Here is a 25,463-nt window from a genome sequence, read left to right on the forward strand (position 1 = left end):
AAGGGTGGACAATTAGCTAGAGCAGCAGGTGCTGTAGCGAAACTGATAGCAAAAGAAGGTAAATCGGCCACATTAAGATTACCATCTGGGGAGGTCCGTTTGATATCCAAAAACTGCTTAGCAACAGGCGGACAAGTGGGTAAGGTTGGGGTGAACCGAAAAAGTTTGGGTAGAGCCGGATGTAAGTGGTGGCTAGTTAAGCGTCCTGTAGTAAGAGGAGTAGTTATGGACCATGGGGGCGGTGAGGGAGAGCCCCAATTGGTAGAAACCCACAACCCCTTGGGGTTATCCTGCGCTTGGAAGAAGAAGTAGGAAAAGGAAAAAATATAGTGATAGTTTTATTCTTCGTCGCCGTAAATAGGAATATTGAAAATAGAATTTTTTGTATTTGAAAAAAATGTAATGGGCGAACGACGGGAATTGAACCCGCGCATGGTGGATTCACAATCCACTGCCTTGATCCACTTGGCTACATCCGCCCCTTTTCTAGCTAAAGGATTTTCTCTTTTTTCCATTCATCATTATTGTATTTATTCTGACCTCCATACTTAACTTAGATCGAGATATTGGACATAGAATGCTAATCTTTAAAAAAATGTAAAAAAAGGAGTAATACACTGTGACATGACACGTTCACTAAAAAAACCTTTTTTAAATCATTTATCAAAATTGAAAAACTCAACACGAGGAAGAGAAAGAAATAATTGTAAGATCATCTACTATTATAATGATTGGCCATACAATCGCTATTCATAATCACCTATTTATATAAGGATCGTATGCTAACAGAATTTGCACCTACTTGTTTTACGAGACACGCAAGAAACGATAATCTATCTCGTTAAGTTCATTTCTTATACTTTATATACTTATGTATTTGTATTTAATATACATATATACAATCTAAATATCTAAATATGTTATACAATATAAATAAATATGTATGCTATACGCAAAAAATAAATAAAAAAAAGAAGTGCTTAACATTCATTGCATCAAACAAAATAACAATATGATAAATAACTCAATTTCAGATAAAGAAATAAGAATTTTAGTTCAAAATATATGTAATATGTCTGTTTTCAAAGGGCGAAGAGTAATTGAGCAAATTCGCGGGCGTTCATATGAAGAAACACTTATGATATTGGAACTCATGCCTTATCGAGCATGTTATCCAATTTTAAAACTGGTTTATTCGGCAGCAGCAAATGCTAGTCATAATATGAATTTGAAGGAAACTGATTTATTTATTAGTGAAGCTAAAGTTAATAAGAGTAGTTTTATAAAAAAATTAAGACCTCGAGCTCGAGGACGTAGTTATGGTATAAAAAGTCCCACTTGTCATATAACAATTGTATTAAAAGAAAAATCTAAATTTTTATTAGATAAATCTAAGATTTAGATTCGTTATATTATTTATAGTCAAATATAATATATGGGTGGAAAAAATATAATAGAAAAATATGGGACAAAAACTAAATCCACTTGGTTTCAGACTTGGTACAACCCAACGTCATCATTCCCTTTGGTTTGCACAACAAAAAAATGATTCTAAGGGAAGAGATTTTCTCAAAAATGATGTACAAAATCATATGAGAATATCCTCCGGCGCCGAGGGGATTGCACGTATAGAGATTAAAAAGAGAATCGATTTGATCCAGATCATAATCTTTATGGGATTCCCAAAGTTCTTAATAGAAAGTAGACCACGAGGAATCGAAGAATTACAGATGAACCTACAAAAAGAATATCATTATGGAAACCGAAAACTAAACATTGCTATCACAAGAATTGCAAAACCTTATGGGAAACCCTAATATTCTTGCAGAATTTATAGCCTATTAAATAGAGTTGAATTTCGAAAAGCAATCAAAAAAGCTATTGAATTAACTGAACAAGCAGATACAAAAGGAATTCAAGTACAAATTGCAGGACGTATCGATGGAAAACAAATTGCACGTGTCGAATGGATCAGAGAAGGTAGGGTTCCCCTCCAAAACATTCGAGCTCAAATTTCTTATTGTTCTTATATCATTCGGACAAAAATAGGCTGGTATTAGGCATCAAAATTTGGATATTTTGGGAGGAGCAATAATAGACTTTTATTTGTCTTTCCTTTCTATTCAGTAATAGAACAAAAAATCACAAACTTGTTCATTCTTTTTCCATTAAATCAAACAAAAATAAGCAATTCCAATTCTATAAGGTTGAATAAAAATTCGATTGACCATTTGTTAGAATTGCTATGCTTAGTGTGTGACTCGTTAATTTTTCTTTAGAGTTAAGAGTTGGGATTAAAAAAAAGACTGATCCCTACTTAAACTTAATAAGTTACTTAAACTTAACTTAATAAGTATAATAATAAGTATAATAAAAAAACTAATAACTAACTTATTGCTTCGTAATATCAATATCCCAAGAAACAGTCACTATATGAGATGAATGGATCAATCATATAGTTGCAAGAATTCAACTAAAATCTTTTCTATAAAATTATTTATGGAAATAATCTTATTTATGGGTTGTTGAGAAAAAATAAAGAGATGTAGATAAATGAAATGAGAGAAAGAAAAAACAAAAATATCAATGATATATGATTCCAATATGTATGGTCTATGAATTACCTCATAAAAGGCAATGTAATAAAGCATCAAAACTGAATAAATAATAAAAATAAATATAAAATAATAATAAAATAAAGTGATATGAATAATAAAGAGCCTCGAGTTAATAAAAACTAAGTAGATTGACTCGAGAAGAGAAATTTTTGTTGGGAGCTCCATTGCAGAGTTCAGACTTAACCATTAATAGAGAAGCTATAGGAACGATGAAACCTGTGATTGCATAGGATTCTACTGAAAACAAATCCGAATAATTCATTGGGTGGGATGGCGGAACGAACCGAGAAAAAATGAATTTATTTCGAGAAGTCATGGATTGACCTAGAAATAAAAAAAAGCAAAGAGTCAATATTCGCCCGCGAAACTTTAGATTACATTACAATATTTTGGCATCATTTAAGAAGAGTCAAAATAAGGATCATTATAAAATAAAAAAAAAACATTATAAACATTATCTATAATCCATAAATATGCATAATAGAAACATTCTATCTGTATATCCCGTACATACATCTTCCTATATAACAAATTCAATATTGATAAATGTCTTATTGGATTATTTTTTTCATGTGTATCTGTAATATGTCATATTAGTGAATCTTTTTATTCGCGAGGAGCTGGATGAAAGGAAACTTTCGTGTCCAGTTCTGCAGTAGAGATCGAATTAAGAAATGACCATCAACTATAACCCCAAAAGAACCAGATTTCGTAAACAACATAGAGGAAGAATGAAGGGAATATCTTGTCGCGGCAATCATATTTGTTTCGGCAGATACGCTCTTAAAGCACTCGAACCCACTTGGATCACAGCTAGACAAATAGAAGCAGGACGAAGAGCAATGACACGATATGTGCGTCGTGGTGGAAAAATATGGGTACGCATATTTCCCGACAAACCTGTTACAGTAAGACCCGCAGAAACACGTATGGGTTCGGGTAAGGGATCCCCCGAATATTGGGTATCCGTTGTTAAACCAGGTCGAATACTTTATGAAATGAGTGGAGTATCTGAAACTGTAGCCAGAACAGCTATTTCACTAGCTGCGTCCAAAATGCCTATACGAACTAAATTTGTCAGGATGGAGATGTAGAACTAAATGGTATATTGAGGATGAAAAAACAACTGCAAGTTTATTTATTTCTGGACAGAAAATATTTCTTTTTTTCTTTCCTTCATCCTTTCCATTAAAATAACAGATTCCAATAAAATGATATGATTCAACCTCAAACCCTTTGGAATGTAGCGGATAACAGCGGAGCCCGAGAATTGATGTGTATTCGAATCATAGGAGCTGGTAATTATAGATATGCTCATATTGGTGACGTTATTGTTGCTGTAATTAAAGAAGCAGTGCCAAATATGCCACTAGAAAGATCAGAAGTAATTAGAGCTGTAATTGTACGTACTTGTAAAGAACTCAAACGTGACAACGGTATCATAATACGATATGATGACAATGCTGCGGTTGTCATTGATCAAGAAGGAAATCCAAAAGGAACTCGGGTTTTTGGTGCGATCGCTCGAGAATTGAGACAGTTGAATTTTACTAAAATAGTTTCATTGGCTCCCGAGGTATTATAAATAATACTAAATGAGACTATGATATATCAGAACATCTAAAATAGATCAAATTTAGTGGAGTAGTAGATGGTGTCTCACGCATATACTTTTTTTATAATATTAAAAATTAAACAAAATAAACAAAAAAATGAAAGAAAATAAAACAAACAAAAAAGATAACATGTTAATTATATCAAAATTAGAAGGCACCAATAATTATAGTTCGCCATGGGTAGGGACACTATTTCCAATATAATAACTTCTATAAGAAATGCTGACATGGATAAAAAAGGAACGATTCGAATAGCATCTACTAATATTACCGAAAATATTGTGAAAATACTTCTACGAGAAGGTTTTATTGAAAACGTTCGGAAACATCAAGAAGGTAACAAAAATTTCTTGGTTTTAACTCTGCAACATAAAAAGACTAGGAAAAGAATACATAAAACTATTTTAAAGCGTATCAGCCGACCTGGTTTACGAATTTATTCCAACTACCAACAAATTCCTAAGATTTTAGGTGGAATAGGAATTGTAATTCTTTCCACTTCTCGAGGTATAATGACGGATCGAGAAGCTCGACGAGAAAAAATTGGAGGCGAACTTTTGTTATATATATGGTGATCCTACTCCTCCGGTATCCTAATTTTATCTCTAACTTCCTATTTTATAGAGAAGAAAAGTGAATTATATAACTTTTCCTCCATTAGTTGATATTTCAAGGAGCTTACCTGGAATGAAAGAACAAAAATTGATTCATGAAGGTTTAATTACTGAATCACTTCCCAACGGTATGTTCCGGGTCCGCTTAGATAATGAAGATGTAATTCTAGGTTATATTTCGGGAAGGATCCGCCGTAGTTTTATACGGATACTACCGGGGGATAGAGTAAAAATTGAAGTAAGTCGTTATGATTCAACCAGGGGACGTATAATTTATAGACTTCAAAACAAAGATTCGAACGATTAGATAATTTTTTAAGCATTCCTTTCATTTTCACGACGATACAATTAAAAAATGCAAGAGACTTATTTTCTTCCAAGGAATAGATTCAACATTAAGGTAAGGAATAATAAATATGAAAATAAGGGCTTCCGTTCGTAAAATTTGTGAAAAATGCCGACTGATCCGTCGGCGCGGACGAATTATAGTGATTTGTTCCAATCCGAGACATAAACAGAGACAAGGATAACCCTTTCAAAAAAAACTTTTAAAATAAAGGAAGAACAAAAGGGGGATTTCTTTTAACATGAAATGGATATTTCCATATCTTTTCTTTCTGTATATTTCTGACTCATAGTTATGAGATGATAAAATATGACAAAAGCTATACCAAGAATTGGTTCACGTAGGAATGGGCGTATTGGTTCACGTAAGAATGGACGTAGAATACCAAAAGGAATTATTCATGTTCAAGCAAGTTTGAACAATACTATTGTAACTATTACAGATGTACGAGGTCGAGTGGTTTCTTGGGCCTCCGCTGGTACTTCTGGATTCAAAGGCCCAAGAAGAGGGACACCCTACGCTGCTCAAGCAGCAGCAGTAAATGCTATTCGTACTGTAGTTGATCAGGGTATGCAACGAGCAGGAGTCATGATAAAGGGTCCTGGACTTGGAAGAGACGCAGAATTACGAGCCATTTGTAGAAGTGGTATACGACTAAGTTTCGTACGTGATGTAACACCTATGCCACATAATGGATGTCGACCTCCTAAAAAAAGACGTGTGTAGAAATAATAAAAAAGGATTTCAAGAGAAATAAATGATTCAATGATCTGATCTAATAATAGTATTATTATAGTATGGTTCGAGAGGAAGTAGTAGGATCCACTCGAACACTGCAGGGGAGGTGTGTTGAATCAAGAATAGATAGTAATCGTCTTTATTATGGTCGTTTCATTCTGTGCCCACTTATGAAAGGTCAAGCCGATACCATGGGTATTGCCATGCGAAGGGCTTTACTTGGAGAAATAGAAGGAACATGTATCACATGTGCAAAATCTGAGAAGGTGCCACATGAATATTCTACGATAGTAGGTATTGAAGAATCGGTACATGAAATTTTACTAAATTTGAAAGAAATTGTATTGAGAAGTAATATACATGGAGTTCGAGACGCATCCATTTACGTCAAGGGCCCTAAATACGTAACCGCTCAAGATATCATCTCACCACCTTCCGTGGAAATAGTTGACACAACACAACATATAGCTAATCTGACGGAACCAATTGATTTGTGTATTGGATTACAAATAAGGAGAGATCGCGGATATTGTACAAAACCAACAATTAACTCTCAAGATGGAAGTTATCCTATAGATGCTGTATCTATGCCTGTTCGAAATGCGAATCATAGTATTCATTCTTATGGGAATGGGAAGGAAAAAGAAGAGATACTCTTTCTAGAAATATGGACAAATGGAAGTTTAACTCCTAAGGAAGCACTTTATGAAGCTTCTCGTAATTTGATTGATTTATTTATTCCTTTTCTACATGGGGAAGAAGAGGACATTAATTTTAAATTAAAAGAAAATAAAAACAGGTTTATTCTACCGATTTTTACTTTTCAAGATAGATTAACTAATCTAAAGAAAAACAAAAAAGAAATTCCATTGAAATGTATTTTTATTGACCAATCAGAATTACCTTATCGGACCTATAATTGTCTCAAAAGGTCGAATATACATACACTATTAGAACTTTTGAGCAAGAGTAAAGAAGATCTTATGAGAATTGGGATAGAAGATGTGAAAGAGATATCAGACACTTTACGAAAGCATTTCTAAATTGATTTACCTAAGAATAAGTTTTCATTTTTTTTAAATCCATTGTAATTATTTAATCTTTTTTTCTAATAAAAATTAAAAATCGAAAGAAAAAGAAAAAATGGGTTTTTCTTTTTTGACACAATTCGTATTTTCGTGGAATGATCATAAAAAAATTAATGTATCTAAGGAACAGTGACTTTGAAGTCACTATTCCTTAGATAGCTACATTATGGTATTTTAGGGTTGAATCAATTTAGAAAAGACCTAAACTTAGGGATTTATCAATAGGTAATGTTGCTCCAATACCTAACCAAAGAGCTACTGCGGTACCGATCAAAAAAACTGTTGTAGCTACTGGACGACGAAATGGATTTTGGAATTTATTAACATTCTCCAAAAAAGGTACTGTCAACAATCCCGTTGGTACCGAAACCATTAAAAGAACACCTAATAACTTATTGGTTACTGTGCGGAGGATTTGAAATACGGGAAAGAAGTACCATTCAGGTAATATTTCCAAAGGAGTTGCAAACGGATCCGCCGGTTCACCAATCATTGACGGTTCTAGAACCGCTAAGCCTACATTACATGCAATAGTACCTAGGATTACTACTGGAAAAATATATAAAAGATCGTTGGGCCATGCGGGTTCTCCATAGTAATTATGTCCCATCCCTTTAGCCAATTTAGCTCTTAATACAGGATCGTTCAAATCAGGTACAAATGGAAATGAATTTATAAAGCATTCCCAGAATAATTCCGCCACTTACACTTATGGAGTCTTATATAGAATATAAAAATTCATCCAACTTCTACCTATTATTATGATAATACGATTAGATTGATTGGGTACCAAAAAAATAAATGGATTCAGAATGAAATCGAATCTCTATGAATGAGATAAAGAAAGCCAGTAGTAATATGGTTTCCCTTTTAGTTAAAGTTAATTTTTTTCTTTTACTATATAATATAAATATAATTTGACTTTTACTATATATAATATATGGATTTATGGAATATGATTGAATTGCATAATAGGAATAATATTTCCTAAGTAAAGTATATGCCGGTATAGCTATCCACATATCTCATCTCATCTTTTTTTTATAGCAATTTTGCTTGTGGCAACAGAAGTCAGGTCACACCATATCATAATTTCTACTTTTTCTATTGTATTATAGAAAACGAAAAAAAAACACGACGATTCCCTATAAGGATATGGGATATGTACATAAAAAAGACTCGTCCCGGTCCCGGTATATGTGTAACAATTTTTGTTTTTGGGGTGTGGGTTTACATATACACATATCATATATATTGTTATATTTAAATTAATTTGTTATGCCAGTAAGGAAAGGCAATAATTTGAGATACAAATTGAAGAACTTTTCACTAATTCAAAAAAAATAGTTAATGGTTCCAATTTGCACTAAATTTTTCAGTCTGTGACCGAAAATCCATTTTTTACCTTCTCAATGGAAAGAGAAGGGGGAGTTTTTAAGGGGTGTGATAACCAATCGAAGAGAATAATTGGATTGGATAAAAAAAAAGAAAAGAATTAGTAATAGAATCTTAGTAAAAGAATATGGATGAATACTCTTTTTTTACCTATTTTATATTTTTTTTGAGATTTGGATCGGATTTGGCGACATGGCCAAGTGGTAAGGCAGGGGACTGCAAATCCTTTATCCCCAGTTCAAATCTGGGTGTCGCCTGATCAACAAAAAACGGGGGATTTCTTATTCTACTGATTTAATTCGACGAATTTTGTCCCCGGAGCCGGAGAAGTATAAGCCTATCGATAGTTTTTTTCTCAAAATAAGGTCCTTGGGTGTGACTCAAACCGATACAAATAGGGATGAAGTGAGTCTTACTAATAGCGAGAGTCAATTCTGGAATTCAGAACGACGAAAATCAGAGGTCGAAAGTATCCAAAGGTTCCTAAAAGACAATCCATTTTTCTCCTAGGATTGAAGAAGAGATTGTACGAAAGAGTATCAAGAATTCCTAATTATTTTTTACTACCATTACTAAAATTGTGTCTACTGACTCCATCTGGAATTAGATTAGATAGGCTGATGGGAAATCCATTTAAGAGTTGTGGAAAGGATTGAAGAAACTTTATATCCAGACTCACGAGGGTCTCTGAGTAATCAAACATTCAATCAGGATAGTTGGTCAACTCTTATTTTTATAGAGTAAAAGTAAAAGTCGAAAAAAAAGGGTAACAAACAGTAGGTCTTAGTATTCCCACATGTTTCATTTCATTAGAATAGAAGTATTCCTTTGCTATCTAATTTTTCAAGAAAAGGTATGTGTATCATATCTGTACTTAATACTTATACTTCAAAATTCTACCAGAAATCTTAGAATATTGTTACAAGTAGATTCATTGGATTGGTTCATTAATAGCTTTAAGTCAGAATTATATTTTGACTCTGCGCCATTAATTCCACTATGATTATTAATCAATAATTAAATAATTCCTTCATAGAGATAGGAGACATAATTCATATGGATATTGTAAGTCTCGCTTGGGCTGCTTTAATGGTAGTCTTTACATTTTCCCTCTCACTTGTAGTATGGGGAAGGAGTGGACTTTAGGGAGGGGTACTACTAGTTTTTTAATTTAATTGTATGAATTGTTTAATTGAGCATTTTGCGAAGCTTTTTCTTTTTTAAGAATGTCTCTGTTTCAAAATTATACTGAAATACAATAATGAATAAGAAAATACAATAATGAATAATAAACATTCGATCAAACAATGAATGATTACTTTACTATAGTTCTATTTCGAAACTCAAATCTACGCATGATAGGAAAATTTTTTCAACCGGATTCTTCCTAAACATTCTATTTTAATAAACCAGTTCTTACCAGAATTATGGATATTACAATGAACAAAAACCAGAAATGGGTTTTTTATTTTTTTCTTTATTTGTTTCCTTCTTTTTTTACTTTTACTGTTCTAAGAGAACATAAAGTCGTTCCGCTAATCTAATTAGATTATGGCAATACATACTTTCTATTGGAAGTGACTAGTTGTTGTCCAAACCAAAGAAAAGAGGTTCTACACATAAGAAGATTATATCCTTCTTTCGTTGCACGATTCACGTATCGTGTATTTCACCTTTCGTTAATAGACTCCTCTCCATAAAAATGGAATGGAGAGGAGTCTATTAACCTATTCCCTTTTACAAATCTGAATAAATTATCATAGAATAGAACTCCAATAGAACTCCGCGGATCATGTTTTCTGTTAATGGATCAAGCAATAGCTTCTTGTGGTGGGAAATCTAAAAAAAGAAAAAGATTCTTTGGTTTCATTTTATTTTCTCTTTTTTTTATTTATTTTTAAATTTCTAATAGATTAGTATACGCCCATATTATTCTTGCTCCATTGATTCTTTTGATGGATCTCAGGATCTATCCTATATAAATAAATTCTAAAATAGGTTAAGAATTAGAACAGTTGGCCTTCAATTATTTTGGATCGATCGAAATACACACAGGTAAATGTAGCAAAAAAAAAAAAAGAATTGGGCTGCTATTTTGATGTACTATTTAGATATACATCTAATCCATGTACATACATATTGTATATTGATCTAGATATGGGTTTTTTTATAGGAAAAAGTCTATATCCGTATACAATACAATTTTCTATGAAAATAATGAATATGATAATATATACTATATAATAGTATATAACTATACCATACTATCTAGGCTTAGATACTACTATCTCAGATACTTATGATTCCAGCCAGATCATTTCGTTTAAGACTTGAAGTTTGAATTCCTTTCTTCAATCATTGATAAGAAATAATAATTCAAGTTTCAATCAAATTAGTCATTTTGACTGACTGTTTTTACGTAGATGATAAGTAAAAAAGCAGTAGGAACTAGAATGAACAGTGCAGTAGCAATAAATGCGAGAATATTTACTTCCATAATCTCATTTTTTTTACTTCGCAATAACTCGGGATCTAATCCCATAGAGATGAGAAATTGGATTCCTGTAAATTCAATGGGATAAATTGCATTCTGATGACACTGAATCGGATCAGTATTATGAATAACAATATATGATCTATCAAATAAATTCATCGTCGAGAATTGAATAGTATAACATAGTAAGATCCTTTATCTATACTAAATCTGAAAAAGGATTCTTTATTGGATCAGGAAATTTACATCCTTTTCCACTTTTTCTTTTCTATAAATAACCCAACCCTATCGTCTTCCCTATATATTCCTCCTTCATTATATTATACTTATACATACAATTATGAGGTATTCTATGGATGATACACAGATCCAAAGAAAAGAGTAGGAGTGAGATGGAAAAAGGACGAGTTAAGTAGAAAAAATCGAATATAATTTCAATGAATAAAAGAGGAGAACGAGTAACACTCCTCTTTTATTTTATTAGTATTTCTTCCTTCAATTGGGACTGGAACTGGAAGGCATACATAAAAAATTGAGTGTGCAATTTAGTTTATTTGAATGAAAATGAGATAGATTGTTTCCAATTAGTCATTGAGGATACCCCCAAAAAAAGTTGGAGCTCAAAGGGGTTTTCATTTACCCTGACGAATACTCTGTCGAGGCACTTATGTTAAGTTCGTTGTGTCTCGTACAATAAACGAATACAATTTGCATATGTACTCCGGTAAAAAGGGGTACTCTTTTCTATTTTATTTATCAAGAATATTGAAAAACAAAAGTGGACAAGTATCTCTTAAATTCAAATAGTAAAGTAAATATAAGAATACTACCGATTGTACGAATCTAACTATTATGTTATGTCTCTCTCTTATCAATCGGCACTAATGAAAGAAATGGAAATTCCCATATTTGTCTGATGATAAATACGAAATAAAAACAAAAGAAATAGGGATCCCGCTGGGTATTAGCTCTTGCTCCCTCTTTCTTTTTTCACGTTAAATAAATGGATAAATTTATTTAACGGATCGGATCCTAGTTCGGGACTGACGGGGCTCGAACCCGCAGCTTCCGCCTTGACAGGGCGGTGCTCTGACCAATTGAACTACAATCCCAGCGAGGTGTATGGTATACATATTCTTAATGGTTTTAAAAAACCATTTTATTTTCTTCGTCGTGTTGTAAGAGAGACATGAATGATATACTAACTGATATTATATACACATAGATATGGACTATAGTCAAAGTAACACAGATTACTAGTAACCCATGTTTTTTTAGTGCCAAAAATGGATAATCAACCTTTCAACGAGAAAAAACTATTTTTCTTTTCATAATCTTTGATTATGTATTACCAATCTAGAGTCTTAGAAAGATCAGAATGAATCAGAAAAACATGGATACATAAGAAAAAATGCTTGATCCGTAAAAGAGAAGGATTCCATTTTTATGGAGGACAAATTTCTTATATCATTGGTTATATCATATTTATGGAGCGGCGAATTTTTGGGCCGAGCTGGATTTGAACCAGCGTAGACATATCGCCAACGAATTTACAGTCCGTCCCCATTAACCGCTCGGGCATCGACCCAGGAAGAATTCATTCTAGGCTTATGGATAATCCATAATCAACTTCCTTTCGTAGTACCCCCAGGGGAAGTCGAATCCCCGCTGCCTCCTTGAAAGAGAGATGTCCTGAACCACTAGACGATAGGGGCATATCCGCCCGACTGTCATCATACTATGATGATAGTATGTATAGTTTTTTGGAATTGTCAATATAATCTAATGATATGACTAAATCCGAACACTCTTTTCTACTTTTGTGTTATGATTCCATAGAATTTTTTATTGGATGGGAATAAATGAACCGTCCAATTTTCATTTATTTATTTTTTTTTGCTTTATTTTATTCAATTTGTATTTATATAAAATACTATATATATATTATATATAGTATAGCGAATATAGCGAAAGGAGATATAGGATTCTGTCCGTTCGGGCAGTGATTGGTCCAGCATAACGAAAAAGGGTGTAAAAACTCACTTAATTTCTTTTCTTCTTCACTCATTAATTTTAATTTAAAACTCGTTGCTTCCTTCATTGTTCAGATAAAATAGACCGTGCATGTCACTATCTCACATTAAGTCAGAAAATTCAAAAACGATAGAAATTCTCTTTTTTACTTTTTTATAAAAATTCGGTTCAGGGTACGAATACCTTCATCACATAATTCAATAAAATCTATTGAATCTATGTCAGTGTCAGATTGGTACATGTATCAATCGAGTAAATCTCATTTTGATTGGTCAGTAAAAGGAAAAAGGCGGGGTCGGTCTTGAAACAATTCATTGCATTATTAAAATAAAATTGACTCGCTTCACCTTTTGAGGGTAAATCGAATTGATCCTTTACTTTATAAATATAAATGAAACCCCTATGTATATGATATGTACATATATTATTTATATTTGTATTTGTTTGCAGTATGCAGTGCAGTAGACTCATAATGAAAATGGCTATAATTCATGAATTGAATACAAAGGGCCCTTTTAACTCAGTGGTAGAGTAACGCCATGGTAAGGCGTAAGTCATCGGTTCAAATCCGATAAGGGGCTTTTTTCACTAAACTAAAGTTTTAGTCTTCATTTTCGGTGTAGAATAGAGATATTCTTTTTATTTGTAAAAAAAAGCAAATGGTAACCACCATTATAATGACTTTTTATTGTTACGAGTTATAGTTAGAAAGTTTATTAAAAAATGAAACATTATTAATTCATTATTATTAGTTACTATAAGTATAAATAGTAATTAATAATTGTAGTTATTAGAACTAGTCTACCCTATCCTGTAATGAGAGAGTAGTTTTTTTCATGTTTAATTATTAAAATTGTTGTTTGTTGACAGGAATATTCTAGAATTAGATGTCTAATTATTTTTATGAAATGTCCAATCACTATTATGAATTACCAAACCAAAGTATTCTTACTTCTCCGTTGTTCTTATCAAACCCAGCATAAAATTTTAAATAAAGAAAACGTAAGTGGACCTAACCCATTGAATGACGACTATATCAGCTATTCTGATATTTAAATTCGATATAGATTAAATTGTACAAGTGGGTTTTTTATTTCCTTATCCCGCGCAAGGCAAGAATTTGTCGATATTTCCAATTTCATCAATCTTCTTCTTCTTGCTGGATACTCCATGGGAATAAATCAATATTTTTTTCGCTACATATACATATAAAATATATAAAAGTAAAAGTTTATACATAAAATCAAGAAAATATTTTAAATATACTTTCTTGATTTTAGAATCCGATATTGTTTTGTTCTTCCGCTAATACAATATAGAACAAATACGAAAAAGGAACTTTCATTTCCAGTCTACCATTATTTAAAGATTTAATCTAGTTTAGGAGCAAGAAAAAAATAGTGAATTTTATTTTTTGTTTGACCCGTTCAAAGGATATATTCTGGAATATGAGTCATAGGACAATTCAAGGTTCAAATACTTATTTATTTTATTAAAGTTTTACTTGATTATAGCAATTTTGCTATAGTTTTTAGTATAGTAATTATACTATAAAATAATAGTATTTTTATAGTATTTTATATAAATAAAGTTATAAAAGTAAGTATTAAGATAAGCTATAAGGACTAATCGAATCGAGCTCATGGATTTATTTACCTAGATTGGTTTGTGGCCCAATAGAAAAGGATAGTTTGTATCTTCGATACCCATCATTGTACGGGGCATGGAACTAGAAAAGTCCACATTATAATCGAACTAACCTATGTCTTGGAAATGCTATGGGGTGTTCGGAAATGGTTGAAGTAGTTAAATAGGAGGATCGCTATGACTATAGCCATTGGTAAATTTACCAAAGAAGAAAATGATCTATTTGATATTATGGATGATTGGTTACGCAGAGACCGTTTCGTTTTTGTAGGTTGGTCCGGCCTATTGCTCTTTCCTTGTGCTTATTTTGCTTTAGGAGGTTGGTTTACAGGTACAACTTTTGTAACTTCATGGTATACTCACGGATTGGCAAGTTCCTATTTGGAAGGTTGCAATTTCTTAACCGCTGCAGTTTCCACTCCTGCGAATAGTTTAGCACATTCTTTGTTGCTACTATGGGGTCCTGAAGCACAAGGAAATTTTACTCGTTGGTGTCAATTAGGTGGTCTGTGGACTTTTGTTGCTCTTCATGGTGCTTTCGGACTAATAGGTTTCATGTTACGTCAATTCGAACTTGCTCGATCTGTTCAATTGCGGCCTTATAATGCAATCGCATTTTCTGGTCCAATTGCTGTTTTTGTTTCCGTATTCTTGATTTATCCACTGGGTCAATCTGGTTGGTTCTTTGCACCAAGTTTTGGCGTAGCAGCTATATTTAGATTCATCCTCTTTTTCCAAGGGTTTCATAATTGGACGTTAAATCCATTTCATATGATGGGAGTTGCCGGAGTATTAGGCGCTGCTCTGCTATGCGCTATTCATGGTGCTACCGTAGAAAATACTTTATTCGAAGATGGTGATGGTGCAAATACATTTCGTGCTTTTAACCCAACTCAAGCCGAAGAGACTTATTCAATGGTTACTGCTAATCGTTTTTGGTCCCAAATCTTCGGGGTTGCTTTTTCTAATAAACGTTGGTTACATTTCTTTATGCTATTTGTACCCGTAACTGGTTTATGGATGAGTGCTATTGGGGTAGTTGGTCTGGCTCTGAATCTACGTGCCTATGATTTCGTTTCCCAAGAAATACGTGCAGCGGAAGATCCTGAATTTGAAACTTTCTACACCAAAAATATTCTCTTAAACGAAGGTATTCGTGCTTGGATGGCGGCTCAGGATCAGCCTCATGAAAACCTTATATTCCCTGAGGAGGTTCTACCACGTGGAAACGCTCTTTAATGGAACTTTAACTTTAGCTGGTCGTGACCAAGAAACCACAGGTTTCGCTTGGTGGGCCGGGAATGCTAGACTTATTAATTTGTCCGGTAAACTACTTGGAGCTCACGTAGCCCATGCCGGATTAATCGTATTTTGGGCCGGAGCAATGAACCTATTTGAAGTTTCTCATTTCGTACCAGAGAAACCCATGTATGAACAAGGATTGATTTTACTTCCACACCTAGCTACTCTAGGTTGGGGGGTAGGTCCGGGGGGAGAGGTTATAGACACCTTTCCATACTTCGTATCTGGAGTACTTCACTTAATTTCCTCTGCAGTCTTAGGCTTTGGTGGTATTTATCATGCGCTTCTTGGGCCCGAGACTCTTGAAGAATCTTTTCCATTCTTCGGTTATGTATGGAAAGATCGAAATAAAATGACTACCATTTTGGGTATTCATTTAATTTTGTTAGGTCTAGGTGCTTTTCTTCTAGTACTCAAGGCTCTTTATTTTGGGGGCATATATGATACCTGGGCCCCTGGGGGGGGAGATGTAAGAAAAATTACGAACTTGACCCTTAGTCCAAGTGTCATATTTGGTTATTTACTGAAATCTCCTTTTGGAGGAGAAGGGTGGATTGTTAGTGTAGATGATTTAGAAGATATAATTGGGGGACATGTATGGTTAGGTGCCATTTGTATACTTGGTGGAATTTGGCATATCTTAACCAAACCCTTTGCATGGGCTCGCCGTGCATTTGTATGGTCTGGAGAGGCTTACTTGTCTTATAGTTTAGGTGCTTTATCTATCTTTGGTTTCACCGCTTGTTGTTTTGTCTGGTTTAATAATACCGCTTATCCTAGTGAGTTTTACGGGCCTACTGGGCCCGAGGCTTCTCAAGCTCAAGCATTTACCTTTCTAGTTAGAGACCAACGTCTTGGAGCTAACGTGGGATCCGCCCAAGGACCTACGGGTTTAGGTAAATATCTAATGCGTTCCCCCACCGGAGAGATTATTTTTGGAGGAGAAACTATGCGTTTTTGGGATCTTCGTGCTCCTTGGTTAGAACCTTTAAGGGGTCCGAATGGTTTGGACCTGAGTAGGTTGAAAAAAGACATACAACCTTGGCAAGAACGACGTTCGGCGGAATATATGACTCATGCTCCTTTAGGTTCTTTAAACTCCGTGGGTGGCGTAGCTACGGAGATCAATGCAGTCAATTATGTCTCTCCTAGAAGTTGGTTGGCAACTTCCCATTTTGTTCTAGGATTCTTCTTTTTTGTGGGGCATTTGTGGCATGCAGGAAGGGCCCGTGCAGCTGCAGCAGGCTTTGAAAAAGGAATTGATCGTGATTTGGAACCTGTTCTTTCCATGACCCCTCTTCGTTGATATTTTCTTATTTGTATTTTTCTATATATTCTATTTTTTTTTTATTCTGGCTCGGTTAGGTGGAATAGCCGAGCCATTCCCTTTCCCTTTTATGAAAAAAGGGCAGGGCCAAATGAATAAAGAACAAAATTTTTCAGCAAGCAAAAGGAGAGAGGGGGATTCGAACCCCCGATAGTCGTTTGTTCAAAACTATATCGGTTTTCAAGACCGGGGCTATCAACCACTCAGCCATCTTTCCGAGAGACATTTTTGATTTTCTTCCTACGAATAGAACATGGCCATAGGGGGTGGATACCACTCCTATCTGTAGAAACATCCCAGATACAAATCTATATTTCGATGTATCTATTTGTATATTGTAAATATATTAAATATATATATGCATGATATGCATCATCAGTATTTCTACTTGTGAAGTAAATACTAAACTCCCCTCGACTCCATGTCCGAATAAAATAAAGTGGTAATAAGTTCTAAGTTCTAAAGAATCAATTGATTCATGGTCAAATCCCTTGATGATGTATTTTATTACAATTTCTTGTCTGATAGAGGGATCAAATGGTATATTTATTTGTTGGTATCTTGGAGGATTAAAAGCATGACTTTTGTTTTCCAATTGGCTGTTTTTGCATTAATTGCTACTTCATCAATCTTATTGATTAGCGTACCCGTCGTATTTGCTTCTCCTGATGGTTGGTCAAGTAAGAAAAATCTTTTCTTTTCCGGTACATCATTATGGATTGGGTTAGTCTTTCTGGTGGGTATCCTTAATTCTCTCATCTCTTTAACTGAAACTTATTTTTTATTTCCCCGATCCAAAAAAGGAAATCCTTCAATTTCTAAGTTCTAAGAAATTCGGATTGTGAGGCCCATTAAGATTCAATCTGAGTTCCAAAAAAATTATATTTTATTCTTGTATCTGAATATTTGGCCTGTACATATGATCCAAACGCATATATGATATATGTTACATGTCATATATGTGTGGACATATGCATGCATATCAAAAAGAAAAAAATGCGGATATGGTCGAATGGTAAAATTTCTCTTTGCCAAGGAGAAGATGCGGGTTCGATTCCCGCTATCCGCCCGTGGTGAAGTAATGTATTATGATAAGATAAGAGATAAGATCGCAAATTCGAACTAGTAATACTAATTACTATAGAACTACTACTATAGTAGTAGTTCTATACTTTACCTTTTTTTTGGCTTCTGCCCCCCCAAAAAAATACTTATTAATTAGTTATACCTCAATTTTTTTATGTTGCGGAGACAGGATTTGAACCCGTGACCTCAAGGTTATGAGCCTTGCGAGCTACCAAACTGCTCTACTCCGCGTCCGCGCTGAAGAGAAGAACCGGGAACTTATGGACGAAGAAAGGTGGAATACACCTCTTTACCATTCTGTACAAATAGCATACTCCATTTATACAGAATGGTAAAAAGTGTATTCTACAATCATAAATCATAGAAATTTATACAAACAGGAAAGGATATTTTTCTCCTTACCAACTTGATCTTATTGCGCCCGGTAATAAACATGTATGAAACATTTCCCGAAGTATGTGTCCGGATATCCCAAAGTCTCGATGGTTAGCTCTAGGTCTTCCAGTCAAAAAACAACGCCGATGGAGACGTGTAGGTGCGCTATTACGTGGTGGGGATTGCAATTTTACATGAATTTCCCATTTTTCACTCAATGATGAAACTTTGCTTATTTTTTTTTTTGAGGATCGACGAATCAAATGATATTTTTGTTCCAATTTCTGCCTTTTCTTCTCCCTCTGAATCAAACTTTTTCTTGCCATAATATAATGTTCAGTTCCTATTTTATTATTTATGATAGAGTTCGGATCCTAGATGTAAAAATATAAGAAGGTGGATCCTCATCCTCCCTATCCATCGAAACAAATGAGATTGTTGCTGATACAGTACATAAAAACAATAAATAACTAAATTAACCAAATTTTCCTGATGTAGAGGCAATCAAGAAAGCTGCATAAGTAAATATATAACCTACGGAAAAGTGAGCTAATCCGACCAATCTTGCTTGCACAATGGAAAGAGCCACTGGCTTATCTCTCCATCGAATCAAATTAGCCAAAGGTGTGCGTTCATGAGCCCATGCTAAAGTTTCAATCAATTCCTGCCAATATCCACGCCAAGAAATTAAGAACATAAATCCAGTAGCCCAAACAAGATGTCCAAATAAGAACATCCAAGCCCATACGGATAAACTATTCATACCAAAAGGGTTATATCCATTGATAAGTTGTGAAGAGTTTAACCATAGATAATCTCTTAACCACCCCATCAAATAGGTAGAAGATTCATTAAATTGTGAAACGTTACCCTGCCATAATGTGATGTGTTTCCAATGCCAATAAAAAGTAACCCATCCAATGGTATTTAACATCCAGAAAACTGCCAAATAAAATGCGTCCCAAGCAGAAATATCACAAGTACCGCGGCGCCCTGGCCCGTCACAAGGAAAACTATAACCAAAATCCTTTTTATCTGGCATTAACTTGGAACCACGTGCATCTAAAGCACCTTTTACTAAAATCAATGTAGTTGTATGCAAACCTAGAGCAATAGCATGATGAACCAAGAAGTCTCCAGGACCTATTGTTAAGAAGAGTGAATTACTATTCTCATTAACTGCATTCAACCAGCCCGGTAACCATATGCTTCGGCCTGCGTTGAATGCTGGGCCATTCGTTGAAGATAAGAGTACATCGAACCCGTATGAAGTCTTACCATGAGCGGATTGTATCCATTGGGCAAATATGGGTTCGATCAAGATTTGTTTTTCCGGAGTACCAAAAGCGAGCATGACATCATTATGAACATAAAGGCCCAAGGTATGGAACCCAAGAAAGAGGCTGGCCCAACTTAAATGAGATATGATAGCTTCTTTATGGTCTAACATTCTTGCCAATACATTATCCTCATTCTGTTCCGGATTGTAATCTCTAATGAAGAATATAGCTCCATGAGCAAAAGCTCCTGTCATGATAAACCCTGCAATGTATTGGTGATGAGTATATAACGCAGCTTGAGTAGTAAAGTCTTGTGCTATGAATGCATAAGCAGGTAAAGAGTACATGTGTTGAGCTACTAAGGAAGTAATAACCCCTAAGGAGGCTAAAGCAAGACCTAATTGAAAATGAAGCGAATTATTGATTGTGTCATAAAGACCTTTATGTCCGCGCCCTAATCGACCCCCTGGAGGAATATGTGCTTCTAAAAGATCTTTGATACTGTGCCCAATCCCGAAGTTAGTTCTATACATATGACCTGCGATCAGGAAAAGAATTGCGATAGCTAAATGATGATGAGCAATATCGGTCAGCCATAAACTTTGTGTTTGTGGATGGAATCCACCGAGAAGGGTTAGAATGGCAGTTCCCGCTCCTTGGGAAGTACTAAATAAATGGCTACTCGAATCAGGGTTTTGGGCATAAAGATTCCACTGACCCGTAAAAAGTGGTCCCAACCCTTGAGGATGGGGTAATACGTCTAAAAAATTATTCCATCTAACGTACTGTCCCCTGGATCCGGGAATAGCTACATGAACTAAATGTCCTGTCCAAGCCAAAGAACTTACTCCAAAAAGTCCTGACAAATGATGATTTAGACGAGATTCTGCATTTTTGAACCACGAAACACTTGGTTTCCATTTCGGTTGTAGGTGTAACCAACCCGCTATTAAAGATATAGCAGAAAGAAATAATAGAAAAAGAGCTCCAGTATAAAGATCTTCATTAGTGCGTAATCCGATTGTATACCACCACTGATAAACACCGGAATAAGCGATATTCACTGGACCAGTAGCACCTCCTCGAGTAAAAGCTTCCACAGCCGGTTGACCAAAATGAGGATCCCAAATTGCATGAGCAATGGGTCTTACATGTAAAGGGTCTTGTATCCATGACTCAAAATTTCCTTGCCAAGCTACATGAAAGAGATTTCCGGACGTCCACAGAAAAATTATTGCTAACTGACCAAAGTGAGAAGCAAAAATATTCTGATAAAGACGTTCCTCAGTAATATCATCATGACTCTCGAAGTCATGTGCGGTAGCAATACCAAACCAAATACGACGAGTGGTGGGGTCCTGAGCTAAGCCTTGGCTAAACCTCGGAAATCTTAATGCCATAATGCCTTTCAAATCCTCCTAGCCATTATCCTACTGCAATAATTCTTGCTAAGAAGAATGCCCATGTTGTGGCAATTCCACCCAGAAGGTAATGGGTTACTCCTACAGCACGTCCTTGTACAATGCTCAAGGCTCTAGGCTGAGTAGCAGGAGCAACTTTTAATTTGTTATGAGCCCAAACGATGGATTCAATGAGTTCTTGCCAATAACCACGGCCGCTGAATAGAAACATTAAACTGAAAGCCCATACAAAATGAGCACCCAAGAAAAAAAGACCATATGCAGATAATGAAGAACCATAAGACTGAATTACCTGAGATGCCTGTGCCCATAAGAAATCTCGGAGCCACCCATTAATAGTAATGGAACTCTGCGCAAAGTTTCCTCCTGTAATATGAGTTACTACTCCTTGATCACTTATAGTACCCCAAACATCCGACTGCATTTTCCAACTGAAATGGAAAATAACTACCGAAATGGAATTGTACATCCAGAATAGACCTAAGAAGACATGATCCCAGGCGGATACTTGACATGTCCCCCCTCTTCCAGGTCCATCACAAGGGAAACGAAAACCAAGATTTGCTTTATCAGGGATCAAACGGGAACTGCGAGCAAATAGAACACCCTTCAGTAGTATCAATACAGTTACGTGGATCGTAAATGCATGAATATGATGGACTAAAAAGTCTGCGGTTCCTAATGGAATAGGTAACAAAGCAACTTTGCCGCCTACTGCTATCAACTCACCACCTCCCCAAGTTAAGCTGGTACTTGCTGTTGCACCAGGAGCTGTTATGCCAGGTGCTAAAGCATGGGTGTTTTGTACCCATTGAGCAAGGATGGGTTGTAATTGTATAGCGGTATCTGAAAACATATCTTGGGGACGTCCTAAAGCACTCATGGTATCATTATGAATATACAAGCCAAAACTGTGAAAACCTAAAAATATACATACCCAGTTAAGATGTGATATGATTGCATCGCGGTGTCTAAGGACACGATCTAATAGATCGTTGTATCGAGTAGTTGGATCGTAATCTCTTACCATAAAAATTGCTGCATGTGCAGCAGCACCAACTATAAGAAACCCACCGATCCACATGTGATGGGTGAACAACGAAAGTTGTGTACCATAGTCAATAGCTAGGTATGGATAGGGAGGCATGGAATACATATGGTGAGCTACAACAATGGTTAAAGAACCTAACATAGCGAGGTTAAGAGATAATTGAGCATGCCACGATGTTGTTAGGATTTCATAGAGTCCCTTATGGCCCTGCCCTGTAAATGGACCTTTATGAGCCTCTAAAATATCTTTAAGGCCATGACCAATGCCCCAGTTAGTTCTATACATATGACCTGCGATCAGGAAAAGAATTGCGATAGCTAAATGATGGTGTACAATATCGGTCAGCCATAGACCACCCGTTATTGGGTCTAATCCTCCACGAAAAGTCAGAAATTCTGCGTATTTTGACCAATTCAAGGTGAAAAAGGGGGTTGCTCCCTCGGCAAAACTAGGATAAAGTTGAGCCAAAAGGTTCCGATTTAAGATAAATTCATGAGGAAGTGGTATTTCTTTAGGATCAACTCCAGCGTCGAGAAATTGGTTAATCGGTAAAGATACATGGATTTGGTGTCCCGCCCAAGAAAGAGACCCAAGTCCTAATAACCCCGCTAGGTGGTGATTTAACATGGATTCCACATCTTGGAACCAAGCCAATTTTGGGGCGGCTTTATGATAATGGAACCAACCGGCAAAAAGCATTAACGATGCAAAGACCAATGCCCCAATGGCGGTACAATAAAGTTGTAATTCATTAGTTATTCCAGATGCTCGCCAAATTTGAAAAAAACCGGAGGTTATTTGTATTCCTCGGAAACCCCCACCCACATCACCATTCAATATTTCTTGACCCACTATTGGCCAAACTACCTGGGCACTGGGTGCAATGTGAGTAGGATCACTTAGCCATGCTTCATAATTTGAAAAACGGGCGCCATGGAAGTACATCCCACTCAACCAAAGAAAGATAATGGAGAGTTGACCGAAATGAGCACTAAATACTTTTCGAGAGATCTCCTCCAAATCACTGGTATGACTATCGAAATCGTGAGCATCAGCATGTAGGTTCCAGATCCAAGTGGTAGTATCGGGGCCTTTAGCTATTGTTCTTGAGAAATGGCCGGGTCTGGCCCATTCCTCGAAAGAGGTTTTTATAGGATCCCTATCTACAACAATTTTAACTTCTGGTTCCGGCGAACGAATAATCATTAAGTCCTCCTCTTTCCGGACAACACATACAAAGAGACCCGCCAATCATCAAGTTTTTAGTGAACCTCCGAAAGATAGCTATTTTTTTTATGATTAATCCTTTTTTTCCTATCTCTCATCCATCTATTTAGTTATTCACTAGAGCAATTATGATATGTCAATCCGAGGCAAGTGTTCGGATCTATTATGACATAACGATTAGGTGCCCAAGGGGCCTGTTTTCCCTTGGAAAGTACTTTCCCGGCGAAACGAAAAAACAATTTTTTTTTGCAACCTAAACTAGTACACTTATATCTGAATGTATAAGTACCCATATGAATCTACTTCTATAAAATATTCTATTCCTTTACTAGAAATCACAAGATCATTCATTAGAATTAATAAGATCCATTGCTATATCTTATCCATATTTAGTCATTCCACTGTATCTTGTATCTTTCTTTTACTAGCTTTATTAGTTTTATTCTATACCGTTTTATCCCTATGAGATACCATACAATGATTTTATAAAGAAAGGATATAATGAAACTCTTGGTTGGATCTTTTCATGGGAACACGATCTATTTTATTTGATTGATGGATCCAACAACTAATTTTAATGAATTAAAAAGGGGAGTGGTCTTATTCAAAACGCCTCGTGATCTTCAACCAATTTTGTGCTTCAATATAATTACCCGGACTAAGCGCTATAGCTTGTTTCCAATACTCAGCAGCTTGATCGGACCAAGCCTCTGCAATTTCAGAATCACCTTGTAGAATGGCCTGTTCTCCCCGGTCGGAATAGGTAACTCCTTCCCTTCGAACCGTACTTGAGAGTTTCCTACCTCATACGGCTCGACAATCGATTCTTTTTGCTTGCGCCCCGTCTTAATCTACCTTATGTTAATATGTTAATTGAATTAAATTTGTCATATTGTCATAAAAGTATCCCATTTTTGTTGGGTTAGCCAGAAGAAATTAATTACATAAGTTTAAAACTCTAATTTTTTGATCAATAAAAAGCTTTATCTTTTCTCCCACCTTCAGAGGAATGAAGTATGGATCGACCCTATATCCTATATATAATAGTGTTAAAATATAGTGTTAGAATTCTCTGAAAGGTAACTATCTCGATTGCATATATGGAATTTATATAATATAGATATAGAATTTTTGAAAAAGACTTTCCTCCCTAATATCCTAACTAATATAATATAAGAAAAAAGAACTTACGATCTTTGGGATCTGATGCTACACCGCTGCTCAATACCTTAGTGGATCAACTCTATTACATAATTTGATTCCTAACTTTTATCCTGTATCACGGGATAAGTAAGCAAAGCAGTTCTTAACTCTATCAACCAAATAGCTTGCTAATTGATCTTTACGGTGCTTTCTCTATCAATTCAATCCTTTATCCATGGAGTATATAGGCTTTATCCATTTCTTCTTAATTTTGGTTCTCGTGAAGTCTCTTTACTTGCTACAGCTGATAAAAACCGTTGCTTTAGACGACGCATATGTAGAAAACCTATTTCATTCTAGTATTTACTAGTTAATTGGATCTTTTTTTCTTCTTTCTATAGTAGAGATAGTCGCACGTAATGACAGATCACGGCCATATTATTAAAAGCTTGTGGTAAGAATGGGTTTCGTTCCAGTGCCCGGAAATAATATTCCAAAGCCCTTGTATGCTCTCCGTTGCTTGTGTGTATAAGTCCTATGTTATAGAGTATATAACTTCGATCATAGGGATCAATTTCTGGTCGCGTAGCTTCATAATAATTTTGTAAAGCTTCCGCATAATTTCCTTCGGATTGAGCCAACATCCGTTACGGTCGTTCAT

General features: G+C 35.3%; 5 protein-coding genes, 5 non-coding genes and 1 pseudogene across 10 annotated transcripts; 6 read left to right on the forward strand and 5 right to left on the reverse strand.

Annotated features, from left to right (window-relative positions):
• Positions 1-5,528: 5,528 nt before the first annotated feature.
• On the forward strand, positions 5,529-5,920 carry LOC122016158 (30S ribosomal protein S11, chloroplastic-like; the record flags this gene model as incomplete). The annotated part of the gene is given in 1 exon segment (XM_042573381.1): positions 5,529-5,920. A coding segment is annotated over 1 exon segment (392 nt), but the record flags the coding sequence as incomplete, so codon positions are not given.
• A 71-nt stretch (positions 5,921-5,991) lies between these two features.
• On the forward strand, positions 5,992-7,146 carry LOC122016157 (DNA-directed RNA polymerase subunit alpha-like). The gene has a single exon (XM_042573380.1). It carries the CDS (start codon positions 5,992-5,994, stop codon positions 6,973-6,975), a length of 984 nt encoding a protein of 327 aa, XP_042429314.1. The 3' UTR covers positions 6,976-7,146.
• Positions 7,147-8,601: 1,455 nt separating this feature from the next.
• On the forward strand, positions 8,602-8,672 carry TRNAC-GCA. The gene has a single exon. It is a non-coding gene; the product is annotated as a tRNA-Cys (tRNA).
• A 3,275-nt stretch (positions 8,673-11,947) lies between these two features.
• TRNAD-GUC lies at positions 11,948-12,021 on the reverse strand. Its single transcript has one exon. It is a non-coding gene; the product is annotated as a tRNA-Asp (tRNA).
• Positions 12,022-12,186: 165 nt separating this feature from the next.
• LOC122016160 lies at positions 12,187-12,796 on the reverse strand. The gene has a single exon (XM_042573382.1). It carries the CDS (start codon positions 12,644-12,646, stop codon positions 12,518-12,520), a length of 129 nt encoding a protein of 42 aa, XP_042429316.1. The 5' UTR covers positions 12,647-12,796; the 3' UTR covers positions 12,187-12,517.
• A 656-nt stretch (positions 12,797-13,452) lies between these two features.
• TRNAT-GGU lies at positions 13,453-13,524 on the forward strand. Its single transcript has one exon. It is a non-coding gene; the product is annotated as a tRNA-Thr (tRNA).
• Positions 13,525-13,742: 218 nt separating this feature from the next.
• Positions 13,743-17,424, forward strand: LOC122016161 (annotated as a pseudogene).
• A 793-nt stretch (positions 17,425-18,217) lies between these two features.
• TRNAG-GCC lies at positions 18,218-18,288 on the forward strand. The gene has a single exon. It is a non-coding gene; the product is annotated as a tRNA-Gly (tRNA).
• A 174-nt stretch (positions 18,289-18,462) lies between these two features.
• On the reverse strand, positions 18,463-18,536 carry TRNAM-CAU. The gene has a single exon. It is a non-coding gene; the product is annotated as a tRNA-Met (tRNA).
• Positions 18,537-18,927: 391 nt separating this feature from the next.
• Positions 18,928-21,360, reverse strand: LOC122016163 (photosystem I P700 chlorophyll a apoprotein A2). Its single transcript, XM_042573385.1, has one exon. The coding sequence runs from the start codon at positions 21,358-21,360 to the stop codon at positions 19,156-19,158; it is 2,205 nt and encodes a 734-aa protein (XP_042429319.1). The 3' UTR covers positions 18,928-19,155.
• Positions 20,698-25,196, reverse strand: LOC122016162 (photosystem I P700 chlorophyll a apoprotein A1). Its single transcript, XM_042573383.1, has one exon. It carries the CDS (start codon positions 23,636-23,638, stop codon positions 21,386-21,388), a length of 2,253 nt encoding a protein of 750 aa, XP_042429317.1. The 5' UTR covers positions 23,639-25,196; the 3' UTR covers positions 20,698-21,385.
• Positions 25,197-25,463: the final 267 nt, after the last annotated feature.

Source organism: Zingiber officinale, chromosome 8B (assembly GCF_018446385.1).
Source record: "Zingiber officinale cultivar Zhangliang chromosome 8B, Zo_v1.1, whole genome shotgun sequence".
Taxonomy (NCBI): Eukaryota; Viridiplantae; Streptophyta; class Magnoliopsida; order Zingiberales; family Zingiberaceae; genus Zingiber; species Zingiber officinale.

Excerpts from the sequence above, each read along its gene's own strand:
- LOC122016157 (XM_042573380.1), top strand. The coding sequence starts at position 5,992 with ATGGTTCGAGAGGAAGTAGTAGGATCCACTCGAACACTGCAGGGGAGG.
- LOC122016162 (XM_042573383.1), bottom strand. The coding sequence starts at position 23,638 with ATGATTATTCGTTCGCCGGAACCAGAAGTTAAAATTGTTGTAGATAGG.
- LOC122016163 (XM_042573385.1), bottom strand. The coding sequence starts at position 21,360 with ATGGCATTAAGATTTCCGAGGTTTAGCCAAGGCTTAGCTCAGGACCCC.
- LOC122016160 (XM_042573382.1), bottom strand. The coding sequence starts at position 12,646 with ATGATGACAGTCGGGCGGATATGCCCCTATCGTCTAGTGGTTCAGGAC.